The 21,632-nt window shown below is 53.4% G+C and overlaps 8 protein-coding genes across 8 annotated transcripts; 3 read left to right on the top strand and 5 right to left on the bottom strand.

Annotated features, from left to right (window-relative positions):
• Positions 1 to 451: 451 nt before the first annotated feature.
• NEUTE1DRAFT_145530 (uncharacterized protein) lies at positions 452 to 3,074 on the bottom strand (the record flags this gene model as incomplete). Its single annotated transcript, XM_009851458.1, has 3 exons — positions 452 to 2,719; positions 2,775 to 2,945; positions 3,024 to 3,074. The coding sequence occupies 3 exons, from the start codon at positions 3,072 to 3,074 to the stop codon at positions 452 to 454; spliced, it is 2,490 nt and encodes an 829-aa protein (XP_009849760.1).
• Positions 3,075 to 3,825: 751 nt separating this feature from the next.
• On the top strand, positions 3,826 to 5,924 carry NEUTE1DRAFT_145529 (vacuolar ATP synthase subunit D; the record flags this gene model as incomplete). Its single annotated transcript, XM_009851457.1, has 7 exons — positions 3,826 to 3,840; positions 3,922 to 4,034; positions 4,116 to 4,126; positions 4,199 to 4,583; positions 4,649 to 4,689; positions 4,750 to 5,696; positions 5,768 to 5,924. The coding sequence occupies 6 exons, from the start codon at positions 3,826 to 3,828 to the stop codon at positions 4,977 to 4,979; spliced, it is 795 nt and encodes a 264-aa protein (XP_009849759.1).
• Positions 5,925 to 7,125: 1,201 nt separating this feature from the next.
• On the top strand, positions 7,126 to 10,583 carry NEUTE1DRAFT_121325 (uncharacterized protein; the record flags this gene model as incomplete). Its single annotated transcript, XM_009851456.1, has 1 exon — positions 7,126 to 10,583. The coding sequence occupies one exon, from the start codon at positions 7,126 to 7,128 to the stop codon at positions 10,234 to 10,236; it is 3,111 nt and encodes a 1,036-aa protein (XP_009849758.1).
• Positions 10,584 to 10,626: 43 nt separating this feature from the next.
• Positions 10,627 to 11,624, bottom strand: NEUTE1DRAFT_121324 (uncharacterized protein; the record flags this gene model as incomplete). Its single annotated transcript, XM_009851455.1, has 1 exon — positions 10,627 to 11,624. The coding sequence occupies one exon, from the start codon at positions 11,622 to 11,624 to the stop codon at positions 10,677 to 10,679; it is 948 nt and encodes a 315-aa protein (XP_009849757.1).
• A 610-nt stretch (positions 11,625 to 12,234) lies between these two features.
• Positions 12,235 to 13,404, bottom strand: NEUTE1DRAFT_99701 (uncharacterized protein; the record flags this gene model as incomplete). Its single annotated transcript, XM_009851454.1, has 1 exon — positions 12,235 to 13,404. The coding sequence occupies one exon, from the start codon at positions 13,402 to 13,404 to the stop codon at positions 12,235 to 12,237; it is 1,170 nt and encodes a 389-aa protein (XP_009849756.1).
• Positions 13,405 to 14,272: 868 nt separating this feature from the next.
• Positions 14,273 to 16,007, bottom strand: NEUTE1DRAFT_79737 (uncharacterized protein; the record flags this gene model as incomplete). The annotated part of the gene is made up of 2 exons (XM_009851453.1): positions 14,273 to 15,697; positions 15,835 to 16,007. 2 exons carry the CDS (start codon positions 15,879 to 15,881, stop codon positions 14,698 to 14,700), a joined length of 1,047 nt encoding a protein of 348 aa, XP_009849755.1.
• A 1,213-nt stretch (positions 16,008 to 17,220) lies between these two features.
• On the top strand, positions 17,221 to 18,377 carry NEUTE1DRAFT_145523 (uncharacterized protein; the record flags this gene model as incomplete). The annotated part of the gene is made up of 1 exon (XM_009851452.1): positions 17,221 to 18,377. One exon carries the CDS (start codon positions 17,353 to 17,355, stop codon positions 18,031 to 18,033), a length of 681 nt encoding a protein of 226 aa, XP_009849754.1.
• Positions 18,378 to 18,379: 2 nt separating this feature from the next.
• Positions 18,380 to 21,181, bottom strand: NEUTE1DRAFT_79731 (uncharacterized protein; the record flags this gene model as incomplete). The annotated part of the gene is made up of 1 exon (XM_009851451.1): positions 18,380 to 21,181. One exon carries the CDS (start codon positions 21,001 to 21,003, stop codon positions 18,751 to 18,753), a length of 2,253 nt encoding a protein of 750 aa, XP_009849753.1.
• Positions 21,182 to 21,632: the final 451 nt, after the last annotated feature.

Below are 21,632 nucleotides of genomic sequence, written 5' to 3'. Positions count from 1 at the left end.
AGTTGCTCAACTGTGCAAAATTCATCTTGCTAAACAATTAGAGATAGGTTTGTTCTCATGTCCGCCCAAGCCCCAACCTTTATTCCCCCCTTTCCGTTGTCAGCCTGTGTACAATCTAAAGCATTGGCAAGATCCACGAACCACCAACCCCTACCTAGTTCATGTGAAAACAAAAACAAAAAAGAAATTCCCCCAGCTCCCTGTCCTTCAACCCCGTACAATGAATGGGGATGTTCGTGGTGATTTGTGTTTATGTAGTGGTAAATGTTTAAGGAACCGACCCTCTTCCCACTTGGTGTTCCAGTCTATGTACAATAGAGGCCAACCTCGCCGTGAAAACCAGAAAAGACACAACGCAACGGCCCAACCCCAAGGGGAAAAAAAGAAGAAAAGAAAAGAAAAAAAAATGACAAATGAGAAGCTCTTGACAAACAAAGAGAACAGATATTGATCATTCATCCATTTCATCAAGATCGATAGCATCCGGGTTATGAACCTCAACAGGCTGAACCGGCATGCTACCGCCCTTCGGTCCTTCCGAAGCCGCCACAAAGCCCACGGGCGCGCGCGCCTGTCTCTCCAGCTGCGCCATCGCATCCGCAACCTCGGCGTCCATCTCTCCTCCTCCATTTCCTGCTGCCTCCTCCTCCATCCTCTTCTGCTGACTCCTCGCCAGCGCCTGCGAAGCAATGAAGTTGACATCCGTGTTGTACTGCGCCTGCACGCTTCTCTTGATGCGGAGCATCTCCTTGTAGGTGTCCTCGTTGCCATGTTGCACCTCGAACTGATCCCACTTGGTCCAGAAGCCAGGGTTGGTGCGCGGGTCGCAGAACTGCGAGGCGTGACCGTAGATGGCACGGGCGCGATCGATCTCGCCCAGCCGCTTCTCCATGTCGGCGAACTTGAGGCACATGTCGCGGGCCTCGGCGTCGGGTAAGGCCGCAATGGCGCGCTCGTAGATGGGCCGCGTCGAGGGCAGGCCGAAGTTGGACGCCGACTTGGTGATGTAGAAGTTGAACATGTCGGCCCGGTCCTCGTCGGCGACGGCGCGCGTGGCCCGCTCGTAGATGCGCATGGCGTGGCGCGCGAGGCCGCGCTCCTCCTCGAGGTTGCCGTACATGAGATAGATGACCTTGGCGAATTTGGGTGGGCAATCCTCGACGGCTTGCTCAAAGAGATCGCGGAGGCGCTCGATACTGATCTTGCGGTCGACGGCTTTGGTGAGGTACAGGTTCCAGAGTTCGAAGGCCACGGGGTAGCTGAAGAGATCGAGACCGCGCTCGTAGATCTTGAACGACTCTTCAAAGTACTTGTGCTCCTCCAGCAGGTTGGCGTAGTTGACTACTGTTTGGGGAGTGGCGATGCGAAGCTCGAATATCCTCTCGTACACCTTGCGGGTCTCGTCCAGCGAGCTGACACTTTCCACGAGGTCGACGTAGAAACTCCACAGCTTCCAGCTCTTATGAACTCTTTGTTGTGGTGATAGGGTTTCGTCGAAATAGTCCACCGTGGACCTTTTGGGCGCCTGTACTGCCTTTGCCATGACTTTCATGGCCTCGTCGAAGCACTTGTTTCGAAGCTCCATCTCTGCCCACTCGATCCACATGTCTGCCAACTCTGCCACGGACTTGTAAGGAACCTTGACGGCCTTCTCCATGATTCTTCGGGCACTTGAAAGGTCTCCTCCGGCCTCGTAGAATTTGGCGTAATTGGTCCATAGCTGGTGAAGCGCACCCACTGCCTTCTTTGGTTGGATGGCTTCGATAGCATCAAGGTACGTCTTGACAACTTCCTCCTTGTTGTCGCCCCATAGAGCTACACGCTTCTCCCATTCCGTGACATTGTTCGGGTTCTGCCTGAGTAAGACATCATTCAAGAGGAAGGGCCGGCGGTCCATCAGATGCTCGAACCGCATCATTCGGATATCCAAATCGAAATCAGCCACCTCGTCTACCTCTCCCTTCTCAGCCCGGGTCGATGCCATCTCCATCAGAGCGCTAATGATGGACTCCTCAAACTCCGTGTACGAATCGAAGACGAGGGTGAAGTCGCGAACGGTCATGACGGTTGTGATACCCTCCTCGAAAACGTCTCGTGCGCGTTCAAAGCTGCCTCGTCGGATCCAATAGGTCGCCAAGCCGCACCACAGCTTGCCCCTCTGGTCGGCAAACCGCTCAATGCCACTGCGGATGATCCGTTCAACGTCGATTCCCGTCTCATGCCCCGTCTCCACCGCCGTCGCATGCTCGACCAACAAATCTACCATTTCGCTCCACAGTTCGTAGTGTCCCTTGCTGTTCTTGCTCGTAAACCGCGGGTTGTTGAGAATTTCAATGTACTTGTGCACGGCTTCCGTATATAGCCCCACTGCTACCAATAACTCGATGAAGTCCTCGGCATCCTCTGGGTGAACCTGCATGTACCTGCGCCAGATCTTGACCGCCGTCTCGCCTTCGGCCGAGTTGGCGAAGGGTCGATACAGAGCCCATATCCTGTTGTGTTGCGTAATGGGGAGAGCGCGAAGGGCCCGATCGAAGGTGCGTCGGGTGTGTGTCACGAGCGGCTGCTGCATCAGAAACTTGAGGTACATCTCCCATATCCTAGGCATCTTGTTGAGGAGAATGAGTGCCCGCTCAAAGAGGCTGTTGACCTTTTGGTACTCCGTGGCAAAGATCGCGGCATTGAGCTTCGAAACGTGCTTCGTCCTGAACCGGAGGTACTGGTGACCAAGTCAGCTGGCATGTTGGACTTTAGGGAAAGCTTCCAGTACTCACCATCTTCCAAAGCTTATAGGATCGAGGAAGCTGCACACAGGCGCGCTCCATGATATATGCCTGCTCCTGAACCGTCCCTTTCTGAAGCTTGTACTCGATATAGGCAAGCCATGGCTTCGTGCTGCCGGGGTTACGGACGATGTCTTGTTCGTAGGGAAAGTCCTCCTCGCTCTACCGGGACACAAGTCAGATCGTCAGTTTGTCTTTCTGCAGCAGAGACGACCGGACAAGAAGGGGAGCAACACATACGACCAAGGAGAGGTCTGGGCGACGGTCGGAGACGCGTGAAAGGATAGACATGGCGAAGGAGTGGTCCGCGTGGACTGCAGAAAGAAGACCGGGAGTGGCGTCACTGGAGGAAGGAGTAAAATCGATGTTCAAGGATCAAGAGATCCCTAGAGGCATTCCTGCCGTTTTCCCACGATTTTGGGCCAGCCTCTCGACAAGATGCGAAGAATGGGCGGACGACGACGGGGTTTCGTTTTCGCTGGCTGTTGTCGCTGTATTTTGTCCGTGATACTTTTTTTCCTGGGAGCCCGGCACGTCTTGAAGTTCAACCTTGTTCAGAAGTGGAAGTTCGCGAAAGCTCAGACCACCGTAGCCTTCCAGGGGCATTTACGGAGTTAGAGCGATCATTTGGCAGATGTCCCGCTAAACAAGAGCCAATTTCAGTGGGGTTAATTGCTGATAACCTCCCAGACCTTGGCAGCAGGATCCGCAGCAGGTGCCAGCCGCATCCCCGGGACGGAGGCCTGCTGCTCTGAGGTCCATGGTCCTGGATCCAGTTGTTACGTAGGTACCTCTAGGGCGGACTTGCAGTGGGCGGCGGCGGCGGCCGTCTCAACCTCACATCCAAGCTCCAACCTAACATCGAGCTCCACCAACCACGGCCCGTCCCTCCTCCAAGTCGATATCGAACCTAGAGTATCTGTGTCGTTGTCGCAATAGCATCACGACTCCTCGAACCATCATTTACTTCCCCCAGGACCTACCGTCGCCTTAGTCTTATACCCTACCTCGAGTATACCTTGGCCATTGCCGGATCGCAAACATGTCTGGAGCTGCGGTATGAGCCCATCCTAGCTGCTCCCCCGCAATTACCACAACCGGGTCCATGGCGTTGACTGACAATGAGTGGTGGTGATAGGATCGCGAGGCCGTCTTCCCCACACGGCAGTCCTTGGGTATTATGAAGGCCAAACTCAAGGGCGCCGAGACGGGTCACAGCTTGCTCAAGAGAAAAAGTGAAGCTCTCACCAAGTTCGTTGTTCCCCTCCCGGCCCATGTCCATCCATACACTTACACAGAGCTTGATACTAACATATTGGTTTTACTCAACAGGCGTTTCAGAGGTACTAGCCACTCTCGCACACACCCAGATATCCGCGAAATGTAGACACTCTAACACACCTGTCTCCTCACAGAGATTACCCGCCGAATCGACGAAGCCAAGCGCAAGATGGGCCGCGTCATGCAGATCGCTTCGCTCTCCCTCGCCGAAGTCACCTACGCCGTCGGCGGCAACATTGGATACCAGATCCAAGAGTCGGCCAAGTCGGCGCGATTCCGCATCCGGGCCAAGCAGGAGAACGTCTCGGGTGTGCTACTTCCCGCCTTCGAAGCCTACCAGGCCGAGGGCAACGACGACTTCGCCATGACCGGTCTGGGCAAGGGTGGTCAGCAGGTACAGCGGTGTCGTGAGACGTACGCCAGAGCGGTGGAGGCCTTGGTTGAGCTGGCTAGTCTGCAGACGGCGTTCGTTATCCTTGATGAGGTCATCAAGGTTGTCAACCGGAGAGTCAATGCGATGTAAGGCGAACCCAACCCGTCTTCCCTGCAAGATAGAATGGGGGACACTAACACGGAGTTTCTAGTGAGCACGTCATTATTCCTCGAACTGAAAACACCATCAAGTGTAAGTAGATGTAAACCCCAAGGTTCCGGCACTAGGGTAGATTACTGACAGCTATTATAGATATCAACTCGGAACTCGACGAGCTTGACAGAGAGGAGTTCTACAGACTCAAGAAGGTTGCTGCCAAGAAGCAACGAGACAATGCGGAAACTGACGCTCAGATGAAAGCAAAGAAGGCAGAGCAGCAGCGGCTAGCCCTTGCAGACTCTGAGAATGCTGAAGGTGAACAAACCGAAAATACCCCTGCCGATATCTTGGCAGCCGAGGAGGACGAAGACGTCATCTTCTAGTTTGATGTCAACTTGTTAACGTATTGCGAATCGCTGATGGCTGGACGGACTGTCGATGACGATCAAGAATGTTTTGTTTGCATGAATATTGTTGAGGCAAAGGGCATGGGCGCAATTAAGGAGTTTGTCTTGTTTTTATTCTTGTTGTAGCAATGGGTATCTGAAGAAGGCGCTTTGCGAACTGCCCGAGTGGTGCCCTCACGAAACGGAAAACTTCTAGCACACTCTGATAAACTGTGCAGTGCATGAAATCTGTATCGCACGATACTACTATTTCCTTTGTCGACTTTCCCCAGGCATGCATCCTTCAAAACATGCTCTACTGTCTCTGGTAGGTAACCTTCATGATCTTTTCGCCGTTCTTCAGGGCCATGCCCGCCGTGTTTTCCTTTGCGGTAATAGCACCAGCCTCGGCATCGTATTCGACGAAAGCGATACCACTGCGACCAGGCACAGTACGGACTTCGCGGAAGCCATCGAAGCGGGAAAAGATGGTAGTGAGGTCGTCCTTGGTGAAGTCGTCGGGTAGGTTCTGGACGAAGAGAATACGGTTGGGAGGCAGGTACTCGTCGGGTACAACAGCAGCAGGGCCCTGGCCCGTAGCCTTGAGGCCGGCACCGCGTTGGTTCTTGGCAGGGCGCGCATCGGGGGCGGCACCCTGGAGAGGACGCTTGAGGCGGTTTTGTTGTTCGGCGACTTCGAGGGCTCTCTTCTTGTCTGTAGCGGATGATTGTCAGATCGAATACTCTCGCTGCTAAGTGGGGGTCGGGGAGGCGAAGGGACCATACCCTTCTCAGCAATGCGCCTGCGCTTGTGCTGGTCAAACTCCTCCTCGTTGCCAGTCTGAATAACCGTAGCGTCGCTCCTCGTCCGCGCCAGGGCCACCACCATGGGCTTCTCAAACAGCTCGAAGCCCTGGAGTTCATCGATGGCAGCCTGAGCCGACTCGGGTTTGTCAAAGACCACAAAGGCCTGGCCCTTGGCCTTGAGGTTGGTCTTGGCGACGATATCAATCACATTGCCGTATTCGGAGAAGATGGTGCGCAGGGCCTCTTTGAGGGGCTCTGGCTTGACGCGCTCCTCGAGATTGCGTACATAGACTCTACACAAACCGCAAACATGGGTCGGTTAGCTTGATCGTATTCCGGGATTACCTCTTGACTAGAGAAAAACACCCGACACCAGCCAGTGCTTTGTATGTGTCGGAGTGCAATGACACATACGTAGCGATGGGGGCCTGTCCAGCTGAAGCCATTGTTGGTGGCTATCGACAGTTTAAAAATAGCGATTGGAACGGTACGAAGGATCTATCCGCGTGATCGTGAAGATCGTAAGATGCTCGTGCGCAAGAATAGGACTAGTAGGTACTGTAGGTGTCGTCGTCGGTTATCACCGAGCAATCTTGAAGTGTAATGATGTCCGAGTGCAAGTTCTTAGTGGAGTTGCTTTTTTTGGTGGAGAGTTGGGGGATCCGCAATTCAACAAGGGACTCTAGCGCAAGGAAGCGCTCAGGAGGCACCACCTGGGCTCAGCTGCGCTACGCAACGCTAGGACGGAGGCTAGGCACTGTACACTACACACGAATGTAACAAGCCTGTCTGGGGCGTGGGGCCCCACCAGTTACCTCATCCCGCTCGGCTTTCATTCCATGCAACTTAGGTTATCGCAAGGCCCGCCTGTTGCTCGCTGTTGATTGCTCCGATGCAGTGTCGGGTAGTCCATTCTCTCCGCTTTGCCCGCTGTCGCAGGGTGTGTCTCGTCCCGCGGCAACAGCGGTCCCGTCCTCTCCCCTCTTGTCTCTGGTTTCCCACTCAGTCTCCATGTTGTGGCCGTGTCAGCATCCTGAAATCCAGCTTCTACTATAATAAACAACTTTGGAACCCAACAGCTATCCATACGCGTAACAACCGTCTCGGTTTGCCGCCCCTTTCTGTCATGCGAAGATGCTGGACGTTTTCCTGAGCGAAACCACCAGATGAGAGACAAGGACTCACGCAACCAGGAAGAGACAGAAGTGAAGATAGGCGGTTAGCCAGTTGCCGACGCAGCCGGCGATCGCCACCCAGCTCATTACGCAGTAAAAGAGGAATTTGCGAGCCCGAACCTCAGCGTGATACATTCACCTTCCATTCCACAAGATCCCATTATGGACGATAGTGTTTTCCTGCCGGGTGCTGCAACGGCGGCGGCAGCCTTGGCCCCGACATCAGTACCCATCCCGGTGCTTAACAATGCCAGCGCATGGCACAACTTCACGCTCTGGACCGCCCAGCACCTGGGCTATGCGTTCAACGTGACGAAACTGGCGCCTTCGCTCGAGGATTTGGTCTGGGCGGGACCCAGGATGGTGAAGAAGCTGGGGAAGCTGGGCGGCTCCTACATCTTTTACCCCGATGCCATTGACGGCTTTGGCCAGCGCGTCATAGCCGAGTCGACCGATCCAGCCGCTTTCTTTGTCACGACTACTCCCGACAGCACCACCGCCGCCGACGCCGCTCGAGCCATACTCGAATCCGCATCATCTTCGGCCGCGGCCACTGCTACGGGCCAAGAGTCAGCCGCCTTCGCATCACGATTTACAATGGAGGGCGCAAGAGGTTTAGGGAGCGTCTTTAGCTACGCAACAAGCAAGTGGGCTCTAGCATGCATTGTCATGGCTGTTGTCTTCAACCGAACACACATATTCGCCGCTACTCGCCGCCGACTTGCACTACGCTGGACTGTTCGGCTTGCGCTCCGGCTGCCTGTTATCTTGGTCCTCGCTTGGCAGGTCGAACGAATCCTTGAATCGATACAGTGTCAAACGTCTCCCGACTTCGCCAATCTGCGCTGGGGCAACGCCAGCAAGAGCTCCGACCTCATGTTCTCCGAAAAGAATAACTTTCTCCACGGCTTGAGCTCGACCCTGCTCTTCGGCGCAACCGATAAACAATCCTGCCAGGCTATAAGGATGGTGCCATGGGACAACAATTCAAACGAGCAGCCGGAGTTAGTAGGATCCTTGTCCCGGCTCTGGCCCCTGTTCATGACATTCTGTGTTAGTCAGTTTATCGAGGTTCTTTCTGCGACGGTTCAAGGCCGTCCAGTAGCCGCGGAGACGGGGATGACGCTTTTCGAGCACTCATTGGCCTTTGCCGAAGCTGATGCTGCCATCAGCAACCAGTTGGGCTGGGGCCTCTTTACGGGCAAGGGCAATTCTTCCCAGGCATTAACAGGATCTGCCGTTGCCGTGACGCGCAGCATGATTCTAAGGAGAGTCAACACGTCTCCAGAAGTTCTGCTGGTTGCGTTTCTCTCTGCCATGAGCCATCTCACTAGCCAAATACTTGGTGTCTTCAACCTACAGTCTAAATTCCGCTTGATCAACACTGGTTTCTGGGGACTCTGCTTTATGGGCAGCATTGTCTGGGGCGCCGTGACTTTTTCCATTGAAGATAGCTCAGCTCAAGCACTCTTGAGATTTCCTACGGTCTGCATTATTGGATTTGTACCGCACGTTCTTATCATATGCGGCATCTTTATCTGTTCTGTAATTTACGCTCTAACGATGGCGCTCTCAGCCTTCGCTGTTACTGAAGGCGCTCTCGATGCTGGACAACAACGCCCAACTCTCCGAGACCGCCTTGCTCGAGCCCACGCAAACATGCAAGCCAATGGATCTCTTTCCGACATCCGTATCCGGTGGGATATGGACTTCTATACTGCTCTCCTTCGAGCTGGCTTTGGGGCCATCACTATGGCTAGTGAGGCCGTCTACCTGAACGAAGACCATCGGGTGAATGTGAAACGCTATACCTGGTTGGAGGACGAACGGTTCCGCGAGATCGAGGAGTTGAGGATGCAATGGCTTGGAGGCGGAGTATCAGGTTCTCGTTTCGACTCCGTCGGTGTTATCGGCCTCGTACCTGTCAAGGAAGATCAAGCAAATGCCACGAGCGGTTACGCGAGGGAACGGGCAGCTCAAAAGATACCCCGGAACAGCGTTTCCGCCAGGCGACTGAGAGACGGGGTGGGCGCTAGTGAACGCAGTGGTAGGTGGCTGTTGGCGATCGAGTATGTTATGCACATCAGCCGCCTGATCATCACAACTTCGATGCTCGTCATCATCAAGTTACTCTCTTACTTTGGGATTCGGAACCCGCCACGTTGGCTCCGGGCATTGGCCCTTCAACCACCAAAGCCGGAGACTACCACCACTGGCAGGAGGTCAGGGCGGAGAGGTGATCGCGGCACAACAGCCATCTGGGTAGACGCATCAGATCCCAACTCTTTCCCTGTTCCGCGCAGTGAGCGTGTAGACGTGGAAGCCGAGTTCCGTCGGCGCCTCCAACAACCCCTCGGCAGTGAGCAACCCGACGCCAGCGAAGCCGACATCGACTCCAAGCTCTATAGCTGGTTTCTCAACGGCGGCTGGTGGGGAAACACTGATACAAGCGGTGACTACGTTCCCCCTGACGGCGGTTCCGGCCTGGACGACCCTGACTTTGACACCACAAGCATCATCTCCACAACCGAAAGCACATCACTATCAGACCTAGACGCCTGGGAGTCCGACAGCGACAACAACCATCTCCAAGACGGCCAACGAACACCCACTCAATCGTCCCCTTACCCAAACAACAACAGTGACCAAAACCCGCTCCAACAATCCTGGGCCTTCTCCCGGGAATCCACTCCCTCGCAAGTAGCAGACCTCCCCTTAGCAGCCTCCGACCTCGCCCGCCTCCTCAACCCGCAGAGCCCAGAAGAGCGCGACGAAGCCATCACCCTCGCCGCCCACTTGTCCTTTGAAGAAGGGATCATGACCCGGTCCCGCTTCCGCCAGCACCAAGCGCGCCAGCGCGTCAAGGTACTACTTTCTGGCGCCCAACACCGTAGTCTTTACGGATATGGAAGGGGGCAAAGCACACAAATGATGACGCCCGAGGAAGAGGCTAGACGGTTGGAACAGATATTGTTGTCGAGGCGGGCGACTGCTGCGCCCACGGAGGCAGGGGATGAGGGCAGCGGAAGTGGAAATGGAAGTAATGGGGCGGCGGCAACGGCAGGCGACTGGGCAACGGGCGCGGATGGACTGGGTAGTGAAGGACCGCAGTGCGTGGTCTGTCAGTGCGCGCCGAGGACGATCATCGTGTGGCCATGTCGGTGTCTGAGTCTCTGTGATGAGTGCAGGGTTAGTTTGGCCATGAATAATTTTGATAAGTGCGTGTGTTGTCGCAGGGAGGTTATTAGTTTTAGTAGGATTTATGTTCCTTGATACTTTGGGTTATGGACTTTATTGGGACGAGGAAGATATTTTTCGTATTTCTAAATGGCTTTATACTACACACCTAGTCTAGTTGGTAATGATGAAGGAAATGAGAGGCATGTCTTAAGGAGAAAGCATCATGAGATGGAAGTTGCGTGTCAAACAGCATGATGGATGGTCATTGAGGTTAATCACGGTGCGAGGCATGCACAGGGACAATTGGGAAGCGATTGAAAGGGTGTGTTTTGATGGGATCCTGATTTAATCTTGGTTGCCTTGGGGTGGATTGTTCCCATGGATTTCCCATGGGATCTCGACGGACTACATATACGCAACAATATATTCATCGTTCAACAGGCTTAGATCCGATGCGATTTCACATAGACAGAATGTGAAGGCTTGTTGTAATGGGTATCATCTCTTCCGTCAAATGCTCAAGCTGCCTGAAACTACATGCCCGCCCATTCAATGCAGAACGCCCTCAACTCGCCAGCTTCACTGTTCTCTGTCGCCGGTTTCTGCCCTCCCATGAGGAAACTCTTCTTGACAGCCGTTCCCAAACGACCACTGGTGACGAGATCCAACATGGGGATCTTCTCATCCCACCCATAGCTGTTCGCCATATAATGAGCATGATAGCGGAAGGGGTCGCCGGGGTAGACACTGAAGTCACCACCGAAGCGCAAACCTGGAGTGATGAAATATCCTCTCTCGTTCAGGTACGAATACAATGGTAGCGCAGTGTGGTTTTCTACATCAGGATTACTTGTCCCGTTAGAAATCATGGCATTGCTGGTGGTTGGAGTGATTGCAGGTAGTTTCTCCTTGACCAGCGGCTTCTGAGGCGGCGTCGACGAGTCCGTCTTGACTGGCTTGGATGATGACGACTCCAAGAGGGATTCTGCTCCTCCTTCTTCTTCCTGATCTACGGCGGCCGCGACGTCATCGGCAGATGATGCTGACAGCGGCAGTTCAGTGGGTACGACAACAGGGGGCTGTGGCTGTTTCGGCTTGCGCTTGTCCTTGTGCTTAGCCATAGACTGTGCCTTGGCCTCATTGAACACAAGCTGGGCAGTTCTGCGCTGCGTCTTGATAGACTGCAGGTACGATTTGCGCGTCTCGTCATCCATTGACTTCAACTGGGTCAAGTGTTCTAAAGGGTCATCGGCAATGTAGGCAACCTTTCTGTCCAAAAGCATCTTGGCATCCTCGGCATACAGCTCGAGCGGCAATCCTAGGAAGACATTCTGAGTGGGATTCTGCGGCATGGTGCCCGTGAAAACAGCGCAGATGCCATGCTGGCGGCGGATATACGCCACGTCATCAATATCAAAGACGAGGTACCGACCAGCGATCTTGGAGATCCGTACTTGTCTGTCGTCCTCGGTTGATGCCATTGCGAGTGTGTGAAAGCAATGAAGTGCCTAATTTTCTCTCGGTTAGAAACTGTTCGTAAACCGAGCTCGCGTGTGTGAACAGGAGAGATAGATTGGCCAAAGGATCAGAAGCCTTGGACAGCCGTATTTATCATCACTATGAATCAGGGGATTGACAGATTGATACGTTTGTTGTTTCATCATAAAAGACCAACTGGGAAGTGTGCAAAAAGAGCTGTTTTGACTTACCAAAAATGCTGTTGTTGGACACGACGACACGAGGAGAGAAAGTGGGAAACTTCTGGGCGGAGGGAGGTGCGTGGGCTTTTATCGCGCCGTGGCAGAAAACGGCGGAAATTTGGGCGGTGAGTCCACGACCCCACACATTTTTCTTGAGCTCCACCCCAGGTGTTGCTGTACGCCCGTAGGTAGCTTCAGGCGGGCGTCCACCAATGGTTTCAGTGGCTCGAGTGGACTTACAGCATGCCCAATACCTGGGCAAGTAAAGAGACGGAGTTTCAATGATGATCAAGAAGCTCACCTGAACATATGATGAGACTGCCAAAAGGGGGCCAAACAAAGTCGGTTATTTGCAAAAACAAGCCGTTAAATTGCCAAGCCATAAGTGACTTTAGAAATCGAGCCCATCCTTCTTTGGAGCAGCTGAGGGCTTCTCCTGCTCATCCTCGAGCATAGGCGGGAGACTGTACGGTTTGATCACCAAGCCCTTGGATGCGCTCAAGCTGAATGACAGGTTCTCACGGAATTGGCCCGACTCTGCTCCTCCACCACCCTTCTCATGATACACAGGCAGTGTGTATACTTTGAACATACCCTGGGGTTGCTCGTTTGCCTTGGGATCCGACCCTGAGGGCGGCGGTGGCGCGGCACCTAGCCTGGCAGGTAAGGGGATGAGCTCGACGACGCCGTCACAAAGAATCTCTATCCACCGGACCAGGCCTGAACTGCGAGGGAATAAGGACGTCGGGAAGGTAATGATTGCTGTGAGCTGGGTGCTGTACAGTCGAAGGAGAGCCCGGAGCCCATGTAGAAACTGTAGAACCTCTGATGGTTGGGCGCATCCAGGAGGATAGAGGGTTGGTGAGAGGAGACTGGGCACCACCAGTCTATGAATGGCGTTTGATCCTGAGCTCTCCAACTTGGCCCGCAATTGCTTGAGAATCATCTTCAGAGGAGAAGCTGTCCCAACACTTTTCCGGTCTAGGCTCGGGGCACCGCCAACTGAAATCGGGTTCAAAGTACCCTTGGACTCGGAGCTTGCAAGCCTCTTGCTGAGATCGAAGGAGTGACAGAAAGGCGCTCCAGAATCCCCACGAGTAGAAGCTCCTGCATTGGCGTTGTTACCCAAAGACTCATATCTCCACGCAATCTTCATCTTCTCTTCGGGTGCTAGCGCCGGTGATGCACTCTTTGACTTCTTGTCAGGTGAAGCCAACCCTGGGAGCTGATGCCTCCATTCGGGCGGGAAGGCTACTGCGTGAACCTGATGCCCTTGGACGAGACCCTCGGCAGCATAGTACCGTAGAAGAATTCCAGAAAAGTCGGTGGTCCCTTGCTCCTCAACCAGTAAGCATGTTCCCAAGGGGAGTCCACCGTGTCCTGCAAGAAGTTGGTCCAGGGAAGCAGTGCCAGTTGAAGTGGTCAACCTGCCATCGGTTGGTGATGGTCGAAGACCCGGCGCAAGCTGCGTTTCCTGTTTGGGTTGTTGCTGCTGGGGAGCGGACGGCGAGAGTCCGGCTCTTGGTGAGGATAGGACGGTGTTTCTTTTGACGAAGGACATGGTTCAGTCGGTAAGTTGCAGTCCTTCTTTAGATATCGAATCCTTAGATCGAATTCAAACTTGATGTTGAGGTATTCTTCAAGTCCAGATATAGTCAATTTGATCCCTGAAGAAATTCCATGGAAGCTTGGACGTCACTGGAGTGCCCGAGAGCCCCGCCGTACTTTTGTCACACACTGGACCGACGGGCGTGACAGGGATGCTCGATGGTGGTTGCCCCACTACTTGCCCCGGCATCCTGGTCCAATTGCCGCAAGGCTGGAATTTTTTGGGACGGCAACTGCATGGCGGCATCTCCATCGCTCAGTCGCATCTCCAAAAGTTTCCCCAAACACCATCATTACCGCTCGCGACAATTCGTTTTACCCACCAATCGGCACGCGTTTGATACTCGACCAAAATCTGACACTAGTATCCCTCCGAGCGATCAATATCCAACATCCACTGTTTCATCGAATCCACACCAGCATTCACAATGTCCGCCCTCACATCCGACGCCCAACTCTTCGAGGATGAGTTCAAAGTCGAGAGGATCAGCGATCCCAAGTACGACCGCGTCGACCGTCTGTACTGCACCTCCGTCGATGGCCAGACCAGCATGCAGCTCGATGTCAACAAGGAGCTCTTCCCTGTCAAGGTCGGCGAGTACCTTAGAATTGCATTGGCCACTTCCTTGTCCCTCGACGGCAGCAAGGACGACGAGAGGGGTTGGCGCGATGCTGCCAAGCTCGGCAGCGTTGAGCAGACCCTGGCCGACAGCTATGAGTATGTCTGCCACGGCAAGGTCTACAAGTTCGAGGATGGAAAGGATGGCCAGACCATGTAAGTTGTTGCCTGGGAATTGGGCAGGAGTATCTCGACCTTGGAATTCGGGGAAAAAGAGTTGCTGACTGGTTCCCTTGCAAAATCTAGCAAGGCGTATATGTCCTACGGTGGTCTTCTGATGGCCCTCGACGGCCCCTACAAGAAGCTCACGCCCCTGCGTGTCGACTACGTCTACCTCCTCGCCAACAGGAACGCTTGAGAGCTGAAACTTCCGGAGAATAAAAATGGAAAAAAGCAAATGTTTCCAGCGGCTGAATAACATTAGACCGATCAAGAGTCTAGGGCGCGAGCAACATTCATTGGACCTTTGGAGGGCGAACGGGCGTTTAAGGTTATGCGTGGACCAGAAAAGGCATATCCTAGGGAAAAGGGGTCTGGGGAAAGTAATGAATCAAACGATACCCGGAAGCAAGTACCTGTATTTATGTCGCTACCGAGCCAAGGGATGTCCATCTACCTTTGAGAGAGCTAGTGCTCTGCGGAAGGTGCTCGATGGATTCGGGCCTGATGAGGACCGGGAAAGGCGATATGTCGATGAGCCCGGTCGCGAAATGCGTCGTAATGCGGCTCGTTGTCAGGCGTGTAAATGCCGTGCCGAACGAAGAAATCGAGCATGACGACTGCACAGTTCGGCTTCCACATTCCCTGGGCGAGCTGTTCCTGGATCTCCTCCACTGTGCACAAGCTGAAGCTCTCGACCTCGCCGTCCTTTGGCTCGGGGACGACACTTCCATCCGCAGGTAGCTCTAGATCATAAATCCATTGGCATTCCGGGTAGATCAGCCCCGCCTCGCCTCCCGCGCGCTCGTCCGTGATGTAGATATAAGTGATGGTGCAGACCTCTTTGGCGTTGTTCCTCACGATATGCTCGGACAGTGAAGCCTCTTCGTCCGCCTCACGGATGACACATTCGAAGGGGTCTTCATTGGTCATCAAGCCGCCCGCTACCGCGTTGTCCAACATGCTCGGATAGGTCGACTTGGTGGCGGACCGCCTGGGAACCCAGATTCTCAAGTCATACTTGCTGCTGGCGTCCTGATGTCTGATGAAGGCGTTCATATGCACGCCGTAACGTGTGGTTCCAAAGAGGCCCATGGCTGCCCGCTCTATGCTGAACACGAGCTCCTTGCTGCGACCATAAACTGGCCACAGCTCGTTTCGCCAGCTCTTGAGGATGGCAAATGCTTCTTGTTCACGCCAAAGCGCAGTGAGCTCTCCGACAAGCCGAGTGCGTTCCTCGTAGGTTTTGTCCGGGGCATCACGGAAGAGCACCACAGTCCTATTAGAGACATCGATGTGCAACCCTAACTGCCCTTTGAGAGTTGCCGGGGCTTTGTTGAGTGCATCGACAATGTCCAACTTCACGTAGCCTATGGGTACCTGGCCCTGTTGGTCTTCCCAGACGAACGTGTAGAAAGACTTCATGATCTGGGCGTAAGCCTCGGGATCCCGGTCCGCGTAAGGGAAGCTTGATTTTTAGAGAAAACGTAAGCGCTCGTTCTGGTCATGTTCGGGAATCCGTTTCACTGATTTCCGTCTATGTTCCCGGCCGTGGTCACAGAGGATTCGGTTTCACAGAAAAAAGAAGAACAAAAAAATACGTACGCATCGACCTTAGCCACCAAGTCGAGGGTGGACAACCGAGAAGTCATGGTTAGGCAGCGGGTTCGCGAGACCTAGGATGATAGGGCGAGGACACACGGGATCGAGTGATGCGAATGAAGTCGAAAGTCTGGATGCCTGATGGGGAAGGTCCTGAAAGTTGACTTGAGCTTGAGAGGCACAAGAGAGAGGATGTTGTCAAGGGAAGAGAGCGTGGGGAAGCAGATATTGGCGTGCGCTAATCTCCTGTCGTTCGGGAGCGCAATTGAAGACCGTCGGGAATTGGGAGGGGAGGAACATGAAGCATCTCGAATTAGAGAGACAGCATCAACCGGGCAATTCTTCACTTTCAATATATTTGGATCAATGGAACGAATTCGTGTTTGAGGTTACAAGCGCAAGTGAATTGATCTCATATCGTCTTTCCTTCAGATAGTTCAAATGATGAGACTCGGAACAGAACTTATGGAAGGATCGAAATCCAAGAAGCCCGCCCCGTCGAGCGTTGAGGCGCTTTGTAGCGGGGAAAGAGCAGGTTTACCACAGGGGGTCACAATAGGGTAACGAACAATCCTCATTGAAAGTGGAAGTTACCTACAAACAAGGACTTGGCCTTTCCATCCACGTCATTGGCTCCCAAAATGGAGATTGCATCGAGGAAATGGCCGGGAGGGTCTCTCTAGTACTGAAGCTTCAATTTTTTGCAAGTCGAGGACTCTAGAATCATCTCCATGTTGGTTCCAAGACCCAGTGATTTTCTGAACTGCCCGGCTGCCCTGCCGTCACAAGGAAGCATCCGAGACGGTAGACCCACAGTAGCTTGATATCTCGCCATCACATCATCAGCTTCAATGAGAGTGTAGAAACAAATATATACCAGACGACTCTTCAGGGGAAAATATGAAGTATAATTGACTGCTATCCTTTCCAATGAAAAAAACCGTGAAATCATCTTTCCCCCTCTATAGCCAGCGATGGTTGTGCGCAAAGAATACCTACCTTGCTGCCAGCTCATTGTTTGACCCCACATATTACGGCATTATAAACGCTTCGGCCGCTCCACGTCCGGACAACAACTGAGATTCGAGGACAAAGCGGCATCTTCGAGGAAACAACAAAGGGAATCGGTCATTCACCCCGAGTCCAGGTCTTTGTTTACATAAAGTTGACATTGACAACTTCACACGCTACGACCGCGAGTTCGAATTTGTGGTCTTTTGTCTTCCAAAACCGAAGCTCACCCCCACGATCTTGCGAACACAACTGTACATCTTGAAGGACCTCAGCCATAGATATCCTATCTCATCCGTTCGATATATCTATCGGAGGCAAAAACCAGCACAAGCTCCAACCAGAACGGGATACCGAATCAACTCCCCATACCGACAGCCGTGAGCTCTGTCAATTTCATCATCAACAACCACACCCGAGCAGTGCCCAACAGCGACAGGCGATCAACACCGCCACCAAACCCATTCTCTTATCACACCACATTATCACCAAACCACAAATCCAACGAAAATGTCCCAACCCCTCTTCGGCCTCATTCCCGCCGGTCAGCCCGTAATAATCTCCCCCACCGAAGCTCCCAGTCCCACCTCCTTCCTGTACGCCATCCCACCGACCAACCCGAACTCTCCCCCCGGTTCCGCCATCTCCAAGCCCTTCGGGCACGTCGTCGTCTTTCTTTTGCCTGGTGTAGTCCTCCCCCCGGGGACCGCAGCAGCAATTTACCTCGTCACTCCGCCGTCACCAGCCCTGGGGCAGACGGCGCCCAACTTCAAGTTTTTGGGTGGGATCGGGCCGGGGAAGGAGAGTGCTATCTTCAAGGTTGGACCTGGTGCAGGAGGGACAGGGGGTGGGAACGAGAATGTGGTGATTGGGGTTTCGGTTGAGGATGCGGAGAGTGTGGCCAGTAGGATGACTGCGACGGGGACAACAACACCAGCAGCAGCACCAACAAGTGGTAATGGAACAGAAGGGGCGTTGGTGCCGGTTTCGGCAGCGCGGCAGCAGCCGAGCACGCTGGTGCTGGCGCAGAGGATCATCAAGAATGCCTTCAACTTTTTGTCGAGCTATACCGGGTCCACGCCGGGGCAGATGGAGGTGGTGCCGCTTAAGGCGTTTGAGGAGTGGTGGAAGAAGTTTGAGAGTAAGGTGAGGACGGACCCGGGGTTTTTGGAGAGGGATGATGATCAATGATCAGTGAGCATATGGAGACACGGGAATGGTTATATAGAAGAAGACGTTCCACATATGCGTGACGAAGGCTGAATCTGTGGGAGAGGCTCCCGGAACGGCATAGTTGGAAGAAAGCCTTCTTTTCACCTGGCGGATGTGTACCTGGTCTTGGGCTTTGGGGACACGAGGGGGGTTTCGTTGAAAGTGGTGAAATTGTAGATGGCGAGACCATGAACTTGTCATATTGAGGATGAGGTCAGGCCAGCGCCATGTTTGTGTATCAGCTGGATCGTTCAGGACGCAAATATACCCAGTTAGAACAAAGGACAAGCAGATATGGCCAAGAGACGCTGGAAGAATTTGCGAATGAAAATGAGGTATCTTGTTCCAAAATTTTGTGATAAAGCCGTACTAGCTAGCTGTTGGCAATGAAGAAGAATGAAGAATAGAAATATACTGAAAGCCCGTCGCTCAGATGGGTTTGAAGACCACCCGTATCGTTGTCATCATACAAAAATCGTTGGACGACATGGCCGTTAACCTCCTAGAAGAACAATTATCCATCGTCAAGAAAGTACCATATACAGAGGTAAAAGAGGTAAAAGAGGTAAAAGGTAGAAATGCAAAGCCCATAAAACATCCACCAACGCCGTTTCCCATGACAAATCGTTCAATCAACCACGAAGCGACTGGTTGTCTTTTCGTAACAAAACTTTAAGGCACGTGGGCCTCGACGCCTTAACCTTGCAAAGGCGACATCAAAGGACTTTTCAGCCTCGTGGGACTACCAGCCCGGCTCCTCCTCCCCTGCAAACTCATAGTCGTCGTTGTAGGCGTCAACCCCAGCCGCTCTCGACTATCCGTCCTGACCACTAAACCCGCCCTATCGAGCGCCGAGCCGCCAGGCGTCATTAGTCCGTTGCCGCAGCCGAGATCAGCAAACCGGCCATCCAGGTTCAGCTTGGGCGTTGCCAGCCCTGACGTAATCCCAAGCTTAGACCGTCCCCCTCCGCTGGAGCTGCTGTCGCTGGAATCAGAGTAGAAGCCGTTGAGGTCGTTGTTGTGGTCAAAGTAGGAAGATGCTGAGTTGCGGAAGTGGGAGTCGTTTAGCTCGAACTCGGCGGCTTCGCCTTCCTCCAGAACGCGCTCATAGGAGCCCGAAGAAAGGGAGCGACGGCCGAAGAGCTTGTTTGTCAGGCTGGAGAGGGTGCCGTTGTTGTGGCCGGATGATGACATCTTGCCGAACAGGCCGGAACGGCGGGGCTTATGGAAGAGGTTGTTGACACGGCCATAGAACCGCATACGCCTATCCTTCTTGCGGAAAAAGAACAGCAGCGCGAGGAAGATGAAGAAAAAGATGAGAAGACTGTGAGTGGTCTTGGCCTTTGTCTTGCCAAGGAGATTCTCGGCTTCCAAATCCCAGTCACTGCCATCGTCTGTGGTCCCATTGACGGCCGGACGGTAGGGGGAGTCGTTGTGGCTGGCTCCGCCGCTGAGTGGTGTCCACGTCGAACCTGCGTACTGGAAATCAGGCGGTAGCTCCGTTGCCCCGGCAGAAGGAATATTAGTACCGAAACCGACAGGAAATCGATCGTCACCTGTCTTGGGAGGTACTTGGCCTGCTGCATAGAGAACCATCTTGCCAAGTGTCCAGCTAACTTCAATGCCATCGATCTTGTCCACCGGATGAAACGGGTCTAGGAAACCCTTCTGTTTGGCCGTCTCGATAGCGCCCTTCGAGGCGTTGAGGCCCGGAGCGGGAAGTTCTTCGACACCAATTCGAGGAACACCAATACCCTCATGCAGGATGTTTATAAGCCAGGAAGCTTTGAAACAAGCTTCTTGAGCATCCTTGACCGCAAACTTCTTGTGGGCATCCAGGCTTGGTTCGATGCTGTTCCAGTCTCGGCCGCAAAAATCCTTGACCCGCTTTTGGTAAGTAGTGAAGTCGTATGCCTCATTTTCCTTACCACCAAAGACACCGTGTGTGGTGTGCCAATATTCGGAGACTCCAACGAAGTGATTGACATCAAAGTCAATGGCTGGAACGTGCTGGCCATTGATCAAACAAGGGTCATCCGCACATGGTTTGTCCTTGCCAAGCAGGGGATAAGTCTTCCTAAGGCATTCGTCAAAAGCGCCTGAACCAATTAGAGTGGTCTCGCCCTTCTTCGGTTTCGAAACTGGAGTCCCATCCAGTGACAACCTGAGCCCCTTTGGTAGACACGGATCGGGGAGTTCTCCGGCATCGGAAGTGGTGTACAAGTCTGAGAGGCTTTGTACATACGCCTCCCGCGCCCGGTTGACGCCGAACCCTAGCCATGTCGTCGTAAACACTTTGTAGTCAACTGGCGATCCATCGAGTGTGCGTAATCGTAAGAGCTTCAAGTCGTTCGCATGTTTTTGGGCTTCTGTTGAATTAGGTGCAAATGCGATTTGCGCTGATGCGCCTCCCATGTCCAAGAACCCATATGTGTGATGACCCTGTCCATGCGCATGTTGCTCTGGATGATCGAAACCCCCAAGAAGATAGTTAGACGCAATCCACCCGTACAATCCCTCGGTTTCGCCCGGAATAACCTGAATATGTAGGTCGCAATCCGGAAGTGAGAATTTCGTATTCTTGCGCAGGTATGTGCAGACAGCGCCGGTTATGGCATTTTGTTGGACCTGGGGAAGAAGTCGCATGCCAGCCGTGGCCATTAAGAAAATAGGGGTGTCGTGGATCTTGTCCGCGGGTATGATGTCGAGCGCATGGTCGATGAGTTCCTTCAGATAATCTTCGCCGACTACCCCAGCCTTCTCCCCGAATGTCGATATTCCAGGTCTAATCTTCTTTGTCCACTTCTTTTTCGTCGTGATCTTGGGCAGACTGCGCAACTCCTCGGGCGACGCATCTTCAAGCGCCTTCTCGGGATCCTTCCAACGATATATGTGTAGTCGTGTCCCCGAGGACCCGGCGTCCAAGATAACACCCCATCGCCCTGTCATTGCTTCAGTGTCGCGATCTTAGAAGACCTGAGGGGGTTGCGGGTGGACGTACAGTTCTTGTCTTTCCCCATCGAGAAGAGATTAGAAGTAGTCGATAAAGCAGATAATAACGAATGCGAAATCAGGTCGGACAAGGCACAGTTGTCTCGGTCCCGCGGAGCTTGCTCAAGTTGTCGTCGGTAATAGCGTAATAGGGGAATTAATGTTGTATGGACGACCGCATCGGAATTATGGCATCAACAACCTGGAACTGTTGCAGAATCGCAGTGGAGACGGAACGAATTGATCGACGGTACAAGCAAGGCTAGAAGGAGGAATTACCGGCCGCAAAGCGAATGGACAAAACACTGTGGAGGAATTAAAAGTGTACAGTATGGTATGTAGGTAGGCAGCCGGGACCGTCGGAAGAAACGAGAGTAGGGTGGTCTTGGGAAAAGTGAAATGACCAGGTGCGAAGCGAGAGAAAACTCGCCCGGGAGCTGGGTGAGGTGAGATTTTGGAGGATGACGGGAAAGATTGGATTGTCGTTTTACAATTCCTGAGTGGTCGTGGGCCGAACTGGGAATGTCTGTGGTTTTTTGGAGGGACCCGTTGGGGGGGGGGGGGGGCCGAGATAAGGAGAAGTTCAG

This window comes from Neurospora tetrasperma (assembly GCF_000213175.1).
Source record: "Neurospora tetrasperma FGSC 2508 unplaced genomic scaffold NEUTE1scaffold_2, whole genome shotgun sequence".
Taxonomy (NCBI): Eukaryota; Fungi; Ascomycota; class Sordariomycetes; order Sordariales; family Sordariaceae; genus Neurospora; species Neurospora tetrasperma.
This window is presented reverse-complemented; position numbering and strand designations above follow the sequence as displayed.